Source organism: Myotis davidii, unplaced genomic scaffold (assembly GCF_000327345.1).
Source record: "Myotis davidii unplaced genomic scaffold, ASM32734v1 scaffold164, whole genome shotgun sequence".
Taxonomy (NCBI): domain Eukaryota; kingdom Metazoa; phylum Chordata; class Mammalia; order Chiroptera; family Vespertilionidae; genus Myotis; species Myotis davidii.
Genome location: NW_006296417.1, coordinates 2,040,410 through 2,053,135, shown reverse-complemented (window position 1 = coordinate 2,053,135; position 12,726 = coordinate 2,040,410). Strand labels below are relative to the sequence as shown.

General features: G+C 49.4%; 1 protein-coding gene across 1 annotated transcript in view; it reads right to left on the bottom strand.

Annotated features, from left to right (window-relative positions):
• Positions 1–5,630: 5,630 nt before the first annotated feature.
• MRPL46 (mitochondrial ribosomal protein L46) overlaps positions 5,631–12,726 on the bottom strand; it is a 7,651-nt gene continuing 555 nt past the window's right edge. Inside the window, exons 2-4 of the mRNA XM_006771782.2 lie at positions 11,618–11,804; positions 9,930–10,103; positions 5,631–6,012 (exon numbers count right to left, since the gene is read on the bottom strand). Of these exons, the coding sequence (XP_006771845.1) occupies positions 5,762–6,012; positions 9,930–10,103; positions 11,618–11,804 (612 nt within the window). The 3' untranslated portion in view covers positions 5,631–5,761. The remainder of the gene's footprint in view (positions 6,013–9,929; positions 10,104–11,617; positions 11,805–12,726) is intronic.

Below are 12,726 nucleotides of genomic sequence, written 5' to 3'. Positions count from 1 at the left end.
TGCAACGGGACCACAGAGGGGGTGCTGGGAATGCCACCAAAGCAAAGGAGAAGAAATACCCTGCTTCTCCCTTCATCCTCCCCTCTCTACTTCCTACAGGCCAAACCCAACTGAATCCAGTGGCAAGAAAGCTTGGAAAAAGGTCATTTTCAGGGCTCAGCATCCCCCTCAATACACGTGCACACGCAGGAACACACACACTGCAGAGCTGAGCGGGGAGGGGAGGGAGCGGATCTGAGAGCAACAGGCAAATGACCTGAACGGTGCGTGAGGGGAATATTCAAGCATCTGTGATGCGAATGCTCAAGGGTGTTCGGTGTGGTAGGGCATCAATGTCGAAGGTGTGTGCGTGTGTGTGTGTGTGTGTGTGTGTGTGTGTGTAGAATGTGTAGGTGTGTGTGTTCGTGTACATATGTATCAGATGTATTTCCAGGGACCGTATAAATGTGTGGAAGGAGCAGGCGCTCAAGGGTGTGTGTATGTGATGAGAATTATCTGCAGTTCTTGGTGTGTGATGTGAATATTCAAAGCCGTGTGACAAGATGTTCAAGGATGTGGGGGGAGGCTGTGCGTGTGGCTGTGCGTTGGAGATCGGGGAGAAACGGGGTTGGGGGAAGGGAGCGTCCAGGGGTGCTCTCCACGGACGTGGTGGAAAACGTAGCCGTGGGTCTTTGCTGGAGGACAGAGCCGCATAAAACACTTTTCATTCTCACACACGCACAATGGCTGGGAGGATGCTGTTCAGAAAGGCTGTGCACCAGGTCTGACTACGTTATACTTTGAACACACATACTTTTCCATCCCAGTGAGTGCCATGTGCTTCAGAGGAGTCATCTGAAAAAGTCAAGCTCTTATTTTATTGCGGGTGAACGGAGTTTGTGGACCTGCTTTCAGTCGATTTACATGCCACCCACGAAAGCCACCGCCCTTACTACACGCATCATATATTCTTAGTGGCTACGGCCAGCATTACCCAACTTACTCACTTCATCGCTGGCTTAAGAACTTTGCCAACGCCCGGCTCTCTCCCCTTTAAAAAAAAATGCTAATTTGTCACCTGCTTTGAGGATTAGCTGCTACGGGTGGAGGGTGCAGGGAGCTACGAAAACAACAGGGAACCATGCGGATACCACAGAGTCACGTCACGTGCACACTGGCCTTTGAGGAATTCAAAGTGTTATCCTGGGATTTCTACAGGCGAGACTAAGAAACCATAGGCGGGCTTTCCCTTCCACTGGGGACGAGCTCGCGGCCCCCAGGCTCGGGCTCTGGCGCGAGCCTCCGGTGGATGGGGCACTCCACCCTGCATCCCAAATGCCTATCTGTGTGAGCAGCTCAAGGTGCTGAGGTCATGTGATTTGGCATCCCCTCTTCTTCTCCCAAACTGCCCTCATTTGGGCCTTTCCTTGTGGGGGGGAGGTGCAGGGGGGCACATAGACCTGCAGTCAACGGCCCCTCAGAGGTCTGGGAACCCTAATATTTTATACTGCATAGCCCCTCAGCGGGGTAATCTTGTGCTCAACCAAATACCCCAGGTTGGTCCCATCCATGGAGGAAATTGGCCATTAGATTCTCCCAACAGGCCTGCGCCAGTCACCAAGGCGAGACCTTCCTACGAGATAGCACAACAGTAACTGTGAACGTGATCTGTGACTTATGCATGGGCTTTTGTTTTATTTTATCATTTTTACTGATTTTTAGAGAGGAAAGGAGAGAAAAAAACATGGACTTGTTCTACTTATTTATTTTTATTTATTTTTTTGTCGAGTCAAGGCCACCAAAAATTTTGGTTGCCTCCCCCACAAAAAAAAAAAAAATTGGGAGAGAAAGAGATTGTTCTACTTATTTATGCACCCATGTATGTGCCCTAACTGGGGAGGGAACCCACCATCTTGGTGTATGGGGGCGATGCTCTAACCCACTGAACTACCCGGCCGGGGCTGCACGGGCTTTAGAATCCAGCCCCCTGTAACAAGAGACCATAGAACTCACTGTCTTGCCTTCGAGGAAAACAGCTCTTAGGCTGTCTCGGACCATGAAGAACTTCGAACTGCCCTGGCCGGTGTGGCTCAGTTGGATGAGCATCAGCCAATGCACCAAAAGGTTGCTGGTTTGATTCCCGGTCAGGGCACATGTCCGGGCTGTGGGCTCCATCCCTGCAGGAGACAGCCAACAGATGTTTCTCTTTTACATCAATACTTCTCTCTCCCTTTCTCTCTAAACTCACTAATCATATGTGTGTGTGTGTATGTTTTTAAAAAACCTTAAAACACTTTTAAACTCCCCCCAGGCAGTACACTCCAGCCCCACAGAATTTCTCTCAGGCCTCTGGGGCACATGCTCCTCCCCGGCTCACTCCCCTACTCCTCAGGCCTCAGCTCAGCCCTGACCAGCTCTCCCTGACCCCCCGCCCGGGTTGGGTGCACAGCACATGTCCCTATGGCATAGTTCGCCTTTGCTGATTGGTGGGTCTACTGTCTTGCCCCGCCATCATGAGGACTTTGGCAGGAGTATTTATTATCGTTACTTATTTTTTTAAATTCTCACCTGAGGTTATTGTTTCCATTGCTCTTTAGAGAGAATGGAAGGGGAGGAGGGAGGGAGAGAGAGAGAAACATCCATGTGAGACACATCGATGGGTTGTATCCTGAATGCACCCCGACTGAAGCTGGGGATTGAACCTGCAACCCAGGTACATGTCCTTGACCAGGAGCCCCTGACCCTTCAGTCCGAGGGATGACACTCTAACCACTGAGCAACTGGCCAGGGCTGCCCAGGAATATTTTGATCCCGATTTTTCCACAAATTCTTGTTGCATGGCAACTGCAACGTTTTAGAACTTGACTTTAATGCTGAATAGTCCTAAATGTCAAAGAATTCTTCCCATGTGGCAATTTCCCAGGGTTCCTCCTACTGCATTTCAAGCTACTGCCCGTCACTGACAGGAGACTGGCCGGGATGCCCTGTGTAAGTAAGACACACACTTGAAGACTCAGTCTCTCGTCATTCCTGTCTCCAAATTGAGTAACTTCAGTCTCTTCGGTCTCATCGCTCTCTCCTCCAAATCCTCTTCATATTTCTCCCCAAATGCTCCAGCTCGGGCCTTCCCAGGGGTCCGTGACCCGCAGTAGATTACCTTGAGGGCAGGTGTGCAAACTCTGTGATGCAAAGGTGAGCGTCCAGACAGCAGGGGGCAGGGGGTGGCTTTAGCATCACATAGCTGAGTACAAGGCCAGGAGTCTAAATCCAGAGTCCCTTCACCTCCCTGATCAGCACATGGCAAGAGGAAGTCTCCGCACTCGCCCGACCAGAGCATCACGGGAGGCAGAGTAAGTGGGCGCACCCCACATCTGTCCTGGCTGGTTACACATCAGCCTCAGGCTGCCCCTCCAGCCCACAGAGCAGGGCACTGGGGGCGCTTCCCCAAGGCAGTGACCTCAAGCCAGGTGCAGCGAGGCTGCGAGGGACCTGGTTGTCAGGCAAATCCTGCCACCTTGTGGCGCTCATGCATATGGGCCCAGCCCAGCGGCCCTGAAGCCCTGCCTAACCCGGTCCACCTCCACCTGGCTTTAGTCCCGGGTGACCTCTCAGAGCCCTGAAAATCCCAAGGATCCCTAGCCGGGAGGTGTCCTCCCGAACCCCGTTCTCAAGATGTCCCCAATTTTGTCTTCCCTAATCGCACTGGGGCTATTTTTCCAATGGAGAACCTGGAAGTCTCTCCCTCCCCTGTCCCTTCTCAGGGGCTCAGCAGCGACTTGGGGCCTGGGTAGCCAGGTTTTCAGGAATCAGTGGTGTTCCCGCACTGCCAAACCCTCAACACGCCTGCTGCCGGCTTCTTCGGCCCATCTGAGGATGGCTTGGGGCAGAGTGGCTGCTGTGCACATGTGCGCGCGCGCACACACACATGCACCGATTCCAGGCTGTCCCCACCCGGGACTCACAGGGGACCGCCCAGGGCCAGCCCCTCCGCTGCAGCGTGCTGGCTGTCTGGGCCTCTCCCTGCACCTTTATAGCCACAGCTGCTCTGGACCCCTCTCCTGGGAGCAGGGCCCAGAGCAGATTCTTCCTTCGCTTCCTGTGGTGTTGGGCTTTCGAGGCAAGTGGAAGCTGACTGACAGCCGAAATGACTGGCTCCAATCCAGGCTTCCACGGAATAAAGCTGAGAAGGGGGGAGAGGCGGGGAGGAGGGAGGGAGAAGGGGCGGGGGCTGCCCTAAGGTTTCCGGCACACGGGCTTCATCTTCATCTTGCTGTGCGTGCCTGCAGCTTAGCGCTCTTAGTAACTGAATTGGCAGCCTCTCTGCTGTCTTTTCCCCTGCTTGTGTAATAGAATAGGTCGGCGGGTCTATTCTGGCTTTAGTGCCCCATAAGCCTGTGCTAACAGTGGCTCCGGATTTCCTGGCCCGGGGTGGGGTGGGGTGGGGGTAACATGCCCAGCCCCTTGGCTGTGACGATGGCACTGCCACGCATGCACTTTGAGATTGGCCATGGAATGAACACACTAATGTCCAAACTACCCATGTCCCTTATCAGACAAGTCGGACAGAAACGCTTGGTTAACATAAAACCTGGAAAAGGAAAGAATGGGAGATGTAAAAGCTAGACGATACAGCGGAATTCAGAATGTAGGAGTCTAAAGCCTCTGGAAGGAGGAACCACTACTGAGTGTGTATAACAAGCTGTGCACAGTGCGAGGTACTTTCACAGAAATTCCCATGTCCACTGAGAATGAGTCTCGTGTCTTCCGGATGAGAGGGAAAGCTAAAGATGGCTAAGAACTAGCTTTCCACACAGATCAGCGTTCATTCTGGTCCCGCTACTTGCTAGCGAGTTACCCTAAGCAGGTTAACTAATCTCTCCAAGTCTATGTTCTCATCAGTTACGCAGGGATGAGGGCGTGATGATGCCGGCCCCGCTGGTTTGAACGGAAATGCGTGGTGCAGGTATGGGCCTAGCACTCAGGGTCAGGCCACTGCTGCTAACAATGGGAGTAGCTGTAACCTGCTGAAGGTCATAATTCAAACGCAGGCTTTCTGACTCCCAAGTTCAGTCCTCATGGGGAAAGAAGCCAATTCAGACCCGGCTGGCGTAGCTCAGTGGTTGAGCGTCGCCCTATGAATCAGGAGGTCACGAGGTCATGGTTTCCCACTCAGGGAACGTGCCCGGGTTGCCGGCTCCATCCCCACTGGGGGACGTGCAGGAGGCAGCCGATCAATGATTCTCTCTCATCACTGATGTTTCTATCTTTCTCTCCCTTTCCTTTCCTCTCTGAAATCAATTAAAAAAATGAAAAAATAAAGACAATGAATAAAACAAGAGAAACAGAAAGTGAGAAGGAATTATTCCTTAGGCTAGACTGATACTTCCATCTATCAAGTAGAAGGGGAGGGAATAACAAAAGGGAAAATGGTTAAAAGAAAAAAACTATACAGATTACACACACACACACACGTGCCTAGAAGCTGTCACAAAACACAAGGCTTTCACACTCATTTTCACACTCATTTCCTTGTTTTCTCCCTGGCCCAGGAGGCCAGCTGATCACCACGGCAATGTGACACCCTCGGAGCTGGCCCTCCGTTCGCAGGGGGAGAAGCCAGTCCTCCTCAAAGGACACACCAGCCAAGACCACACAGTGACCAACTCATTTATTTCTCAGAACTGTTCGCTTCTTGAGATTCCCTGCAGATGGGGCGACCACAACACGTCCCTGGGGCCCGTCGCAGACCTGTCCGAGCATCGTCCTCGGGCAGCCGAGTGCGTCAGAGGTCCAACAGGAACCTCCTCACCTGGGCCAGGTATTTGGGTTGCAAATAGTCGCCCAGCTCCTCCTTGCTGACCCACACGTGCCGGCCCTTCTCCTCGGCCTGGGAAAAGTCTCCAGTGAGGAGCAGTGCTTTGAAGAAGAAGACTTTGGCCCCGAGGCTGCTTTCTGTCCGCACGGCCTGGGGGAACTTGAACTTGTAGTGGCCACAGGGTGCATTTCCCAGGAACTTGGCCTCCATGTTGTGTTCTGAGGGAGGGGGAGAAACAGAATTGCCAGATGAGGACACACCCACCTGTGGAGTCCGGCCAAGGTCAGAGAAATCCCGGGCAGGGAGGAGTCCTCGCGGTCATTCCTGAAGAGCCGATGCACGGGGTCCACTCCGTGTGCCACGCCTCCGCTTTCAGACGGAAGCCGGCAACGCAGCTCCAACACCACTGCTGCGTGTCGCGGCACCGATCTTCTAGGCTCAGCCCTGTCACCGTCTGCTGGTGAAGGACCAAGTCACTCGGTATCTGCAAAGCAAAACTCGTCAGCCCTTTAAAGGAGTGTCTCACGGGAAGCATGAAAAGAACCTGATTTGACTTCTGTAGGGGGAACGCACCATAACCAGAGTTAAAAGACCAAGGTAGGTAGGTAAGTCCTCCAATGTATAACGAAGGGCTTAATAACCCCAGTCCGGTATTTCAAAGGATGGGGAAATGATGGATTACTGAAAGGCATGTGGAGAACTGGCGAGCTAAACAAGAAAAATAAGGCTGGAACTCAGCCCTCATGTCAAAAATGATACCGCACAGATAAAAGATTTAACAACAGAGACTTAAATTTTTCATTAGAATTTTATTCATTTTTGATGGTTTCATGGATATTTAATAATATTTTCTAAATGTTAACATATTTTTTAGTTTTTCATTTAAAAAAGAGACCATAAAGTACTTTACTTTCTGCATCATTTTTAAGAGAGGAAGGTCTAAACAAAACACAAAATTAAAGAAGACATTTACATAAAAATTAAACCTTTCTTCAAGGAAAAATAAAGCCATAAAAAAAGGCAAAGCCAAAATGACAAACTAGAAAAAATATTTCAACACATTCAACAGAGAAACGCCTGCAGGTATAAGACGTACTTAGCAATCAACAAGGAAAACAAAACAGATCTAAAGGAAAAATGAACCATATGAACAGGAAGTTCACATGGAAGCCAATTATCAAACTCATTAAAGTAGGCTCGACCCGCCCTAACCGGTTTGGCTCAGTGGATAGAGCGTCAGCCTGCGGACTGAAGGGTCCCAGGCTCGATTCCGGACAAGGGCATGTACCTTGGTTGCGAACACAACCCTGGTGGGGAGTGTGCAGGAGGCAGCTGATCGATGTTTCTAACCCTCTATCCCTCTCCCTTCCTCTCTGTAAAAAATCAATAAAATATATTTTTTTTTAAAAAGTAGGCTCAATCCTATTATTAAAGAAATAGAAATTAAAACAACAACCTATTATTACTAAAGTTCAAACACTGAGCGGCACACTGCTTGTCGAGGTTAAGAAAACATGGGACTCGGCAATGGATGTGCATGAGAATGACTGCTGTGACTGGCAAGGTATCAGCTTTACTTACACAGACCCTGTGACCCAGCAACTCTGCCTGCCTGCAGGAGCGAAGATGAGTGTACAGGACGGTCACTGGCCCTTTATTTGTAAAAGCGACAGGCTGGTTAAGCAAACGGCAGAACACGCACACGTAAATAGCACGCTGGTGCTGAAGTGCAAGCGATGTCTGTGTACTGATATAGATGACTACAGGCTCTATGTAAGAGGAGAAAAAAGGTGCGTAACTGTATAAATACGCTGTGTGGGTAAAAGCAGCAGATACCATATGTGCCAATTCTAAAAACATACCCAAACTGCCGATGCCACGTGACTGCCTCTGAGAAGGGAAAACTACTTCTTACCCCGTGATACGTTTACTAGACACCGTTGGATCAATTTTTCACCATCTACAATGAATTGACATTCTCTGTATTAAAAAACAACAACACTATATACAAAATGTCAACAGTGGGTCTGTGAGTGGCGAGATTATATCTGTATGTTTCTTTGTACCTTTCTGAAATTTCCACTTAATTTCTATAACCTGGGGAAAATGGATTAAGAAATAATAAAATCAAGAAAATAAAAAAGAAACTGTTCACTACAAACATGAGCAAAGAATCTGAACAGGTAGTTCACGGGAGAAGAAATACAAACAAGCCAATAGACATGACAGGATGGTCAATCTCACCAGCAATTAGGAAAATGCCCATCCAAAAGCAATCATTTTTACCGACTGGATAGGCAAAAATTAAAAAGGGAATATTTCATGTTGGGGAGGCCTGGCAAACAGGCACTGTTCACACCACCCCTGAAAATGTCAAATGCTAGCTTCATTCTGCAGGACCCCTGGGCGCAGCAAGGCCCCACCCACCCTATCTGCCGTGCTCCCTCCCTCAGGCCACACAGGCCCCGCTAGGGAACGGGTACTTAAGATGGGGGCAGGGCCAGTTAAGTGGTTGTGCACATATGCTGCCAAATCCACTTTCTCAAAAACACTCAGGAGATACCTCCTCGGGCCAGACACTCGCTAAAAGCCGGGGTGATGGAGAGGAATAGATACTGCGCAGACCTTCAAGGGAGTCAGAACTCTGGCTGCGGAGGGAAACATGTTACTAAACCATCACAGGGCAACGGGAAGTGAAAGAGCATCCTCCACCAGAACAGAGGCTCCCAGGGAGCGGGAATGTCCTGTGACGTCATCACGGTGACCCCGCCTGCACAGGCCGGCAAATGGAAGGCGAGTGTTTGCTATGTACACTGAGTGAGGCACACGCAGAGCTACGGAGCCGCAGGGAGGAGCTCTCTCTACCCGCAGGCCTGGAGAAACTCCCACCACAGCATGTTTAACCAACGAGCTGAGACTTAAACACGGAGCAGTCAGACCAGGGAGGAGTAAAAGCATCCAATCGGGGACCAGCATGCATCAAAGCAGAGGTGCATGAAAGACCACATTATGCAAGGAATGCAGAAGGTTTGCTGGGTTAGAACGCAGACTGCACATTAATGAGGCGAGGCGGAAGACTGATGAGCTCGCGATCAGAGCAGAAAGGATTTGCAGGCCATGCTTGAATGTCCGAACTTTTATGGGAAACCTTGTAAGGATTCTAGGGAGAAGCCACAGGGATGTGTTTGAGCAAGCTCATTCCGGCAGCACTGAAGGCTGTGACACAAAAGGGAGAACGAATTCAGAATCTACTTTACGCATCCAGTGTCATGGTTCTCACGCACCGTGACTTCGCTCCCCAGCTATTACCTGGCAACATCTAGATAATTTTGGCTGTCATTTTGGTTGTCACACTACAGGGGGTGGGGATGGGTCAGTGCCGCTGGCATCTAATGGGTACAGGCCACAGATGCTGCTAAACATGCCACAGGGCACATAATGTGCCCACAAAGAATACTCTGGCCCCAACACCAATAGTGCAAGGCTGAGAGACCCTGGGGAGAAGTCAAGGTGTCAACGCCAGAGCTGTGGGAATGAGGAGGTACTCAGAGCAGACCGGGTAGGACTCAAGAAGTGATGGACGTCGGGATGCGCTCAAGGATAGCTCTGAGGCTTCTAGTGGGTGAACAGGTAAGTGGCGGTGCCAAAGAGCAAGGCTACGAAGAGACGCAGGCTGAGAGAATGGTAGGAACAACAGTGCTGAATGTACAGCTGATCCTTGAACAAAGTGGTACCCACCCCAGGCAGCCACAGCCCACATATAACTTTGACTCCTCCAAAATTTAATTATAAAAGCCTACTGTTGCCAAGAAGCCTTACCAATAACGTTAATTAACATATATTCCGTGTGTGTATTACATACTGTATTTTTACAATAAAGTAGACTAGAGAAATGTTATTAAAAAAATAATACACTTACAGCACTGTACGTACTTATTCCAGAAAATCAGCATATAAGCGAACCTGCACAGTTCAAACCCATGTTGTTCAAGAATCAATGTACTAAGTTTAAAAATCTCAGTGGGAGAAAGAAACTCTCACTTGATCTAAGGAAAATCCTTACCTTTAAACCGTGCTCAGTCGGCCTTTAAATCCTCCGGCACCTCATAGGGTTTAGAGGGGGACGGGCACTTACCTGACAGCAAGGCCAGGGTTCGCTCAGCTGTTGCTCGGAGGGTCTCCCCCGGCTGCCACTCTGCCTGGGGCAGCACCCAAACATCCTGGTCTCCAAACTTCTCTTTGACCAAGAGAACGAGGTTCCTGTCGAGCTTCCGGTGCAGTGAGGTCCGGTCGTTCTTCTCATCGGCTTCTGCGAAGAAATGGGGGTCAGAGGGGACGAGAGCACGTGATCTGCCAGAACCGAGGAGATGAGAGCTTTACAGCCTTCCTTTAAGGCAGAGCCACATGCTTGCTCCCAACAAAACTGACAGAGTCCCTCTCCATCTGTGGCTGTGCTTTCTGCCGTTTCAGTTACCCGCAATCAGATCACAAATGGAAAATTCCAGAAATAAACTAGTCAAAAGCTTTACACTGCACCACATTCTGAGCAGCATGATGAAATGGGGTGCCGTCTTGCTCCATCCCTTTGTCCAGCGTCCCCAGGCTGTATACACCCCTGGCCCGTCAGTCACTCAGCCATTCCAGTTATCAGATCAACCGTCACAGTGCTTGTGTTTAAATAACCTTTATGTCATTCATCATGGCCCCAAAGTGCAAGAGTAGTAATGCTGGCCATTCAGATCTGCCCAAGAGAAGCCATAAAGTGCTTCCTATACGTGAAATGGTGAGTACAACACAATGAGGTATTTTGAGAAAGACACACCACATTCACAACTTCTATTACAGTACATTGCTATAATTATTCTATTGTATTACTAGCTGTTGTTAGCTATAATTATTCTACTGTATTACTAGCTGTTGTTAGCTATAATTATTCTACTGTATTACTAGCTGTTGTTAGCTATAATTATTCTATTATATTACTAGCTGTTGTTAGCTATAATTATTCTATTGTATTACTAGCTGTTGTTAATCTCCTGTGCCAAATTTATAAATTAAACTTTACCATAGGTGTATATGTATAGGGAAAAACATAGTATACACAGGATTTGGTACTATCCAGTTTCAGGCACGCACTGGGGGGTGGGGAGGGTCCTGAAATGTATTCCCTGAGGATAAGGGGGGACTGCTCTAATTAAATTACAACCCTGACCCATCTCTCTAACTCTGGCCTCGTCCAAGGTAAAACCTCACAATCTCCAGGAAACTAAAATATAAGAAGAGGAACCCAAAAGCTGGACTTCTCCTTTGACGAGCAAACCATGAAGTATTCCGCCTCTGAAAGGGAGGCAATGCCCACAGTAACTCAGACCCCACACCTTCCCTGGTGATGACGCTGTTTCTGACTTCACCAGCCCCCGCTTTCTCCCTGGCATTCCTCTGTGAAACAGGACAGGACTCACCCTGGGTTTTAGGAGGGTTTTCAGATAAAGCGCCAGGAGCTAGTGGAAAAGGCTTAATTTCCCCCTCTCAGTCCAAACTAGGAGGTAAATTCAGAAAACACTTCTAAAGTTTGACTGAGAAAGAAGGCTATCCCAACCTCATCTCCTATTCAAAAATACTATAGGCCTTAAATTTTATTAGGGGCGGATGCGAGGAACGGGGGAGACATTATTTTCCTCCCACCTGAGAGACGGATGATTTGTCATTTGCAATTATGTGTTACTTAAAACACTGAGCAGGGTTAAGCGACTGTCTTTCGTTTGGGAACCAGAATACTCTCCTCCTCCTCCTCTTTCACTTTTCTCCTGAAAGACCACACACCTGTTATGCGAGCTCCCGGTTTGAACTGTAGGAATTTCTGCTCCCAAATTTCTTCCAAATCCTGAACCAGCAATATATTCTGTTCATCTTCATCGTCATCGAGGTCAGCTTTCCTCTTTGCCAGGCGCTGCGCTTCGTCCAACGCACGGAGCTCGTGGTCTGAATACCGGCTTCTCTCGATCTCGATCTGGGGAAATTAAGAGGCAGAATGAAACAGTTACAGCACACTTGACAGACTCGGAAGTTTACCACCCAACACAACCAGACATACAATCAGACCACCACAGGGGGGGGAAACAACAGAAAGGAAAAGGTCACCTGCACCTGCACTGTGGGCTTGAGTTACATTTGCTAAAATGTGAGAATGTGATTGGAGGTCAAGATGGTGAACAGCCCGGCCGGTGTGGCTCAGTGGTTGAGCGCTGACCTATGAAACCAGGAGGTCATGGTTCGATTCCCGGTCAGGGCACATACCCAGGTTGTGCGCTGGATCCCCAGTGTGGGGCATGCAGGAGGCAGCCGATCCATGATTCTCTCTCATCATTGATGCTCTATCTCTCTCCCTCTCCCTTCCTCTCTGAATCAGTAATACAGTTTAAAAAAAAATAAAAAAGGATGGCGAGTAACAGAGACCAAGCTGCAGTCATGTCAGTCTTGATGGGAACCTCACTCACCAAGGACTTTTGATGTTTCTCTTGAAATTATCGTGTTTTCTTTGATTACAAAATCCGCACTGTTAACCGGTTGAGAGTCAATCCGCACTATTAACGTGTTAACACTTAACCCGCACTATTAGCTGGTACACCGAGCACACAACCTGTGACTGACTCCCTGGCTCCTGCCCCCGCTCCACCCCCACCCCATCAGCATGAGCGCGGGGCATTTCACCAGCACAATGTCTGTGCAGTGTGTGTGCACAGTGAGTGTCTGTGCACGGTGTGTGTCTGTGCACAGTGAGTGTGCACGGTGTGTGTCTGTGCACGGTGTGTGTGTGCACAGTGAGTGTCTGTGCACGGTGTGTCTGTGCAGTGAGTGTCTGTGCACGGTGTGTGTGCACAGTGAGTGTGCACGGTGTCTGTCTGAGCACAGTGAGTGTATGTGCACAGTGA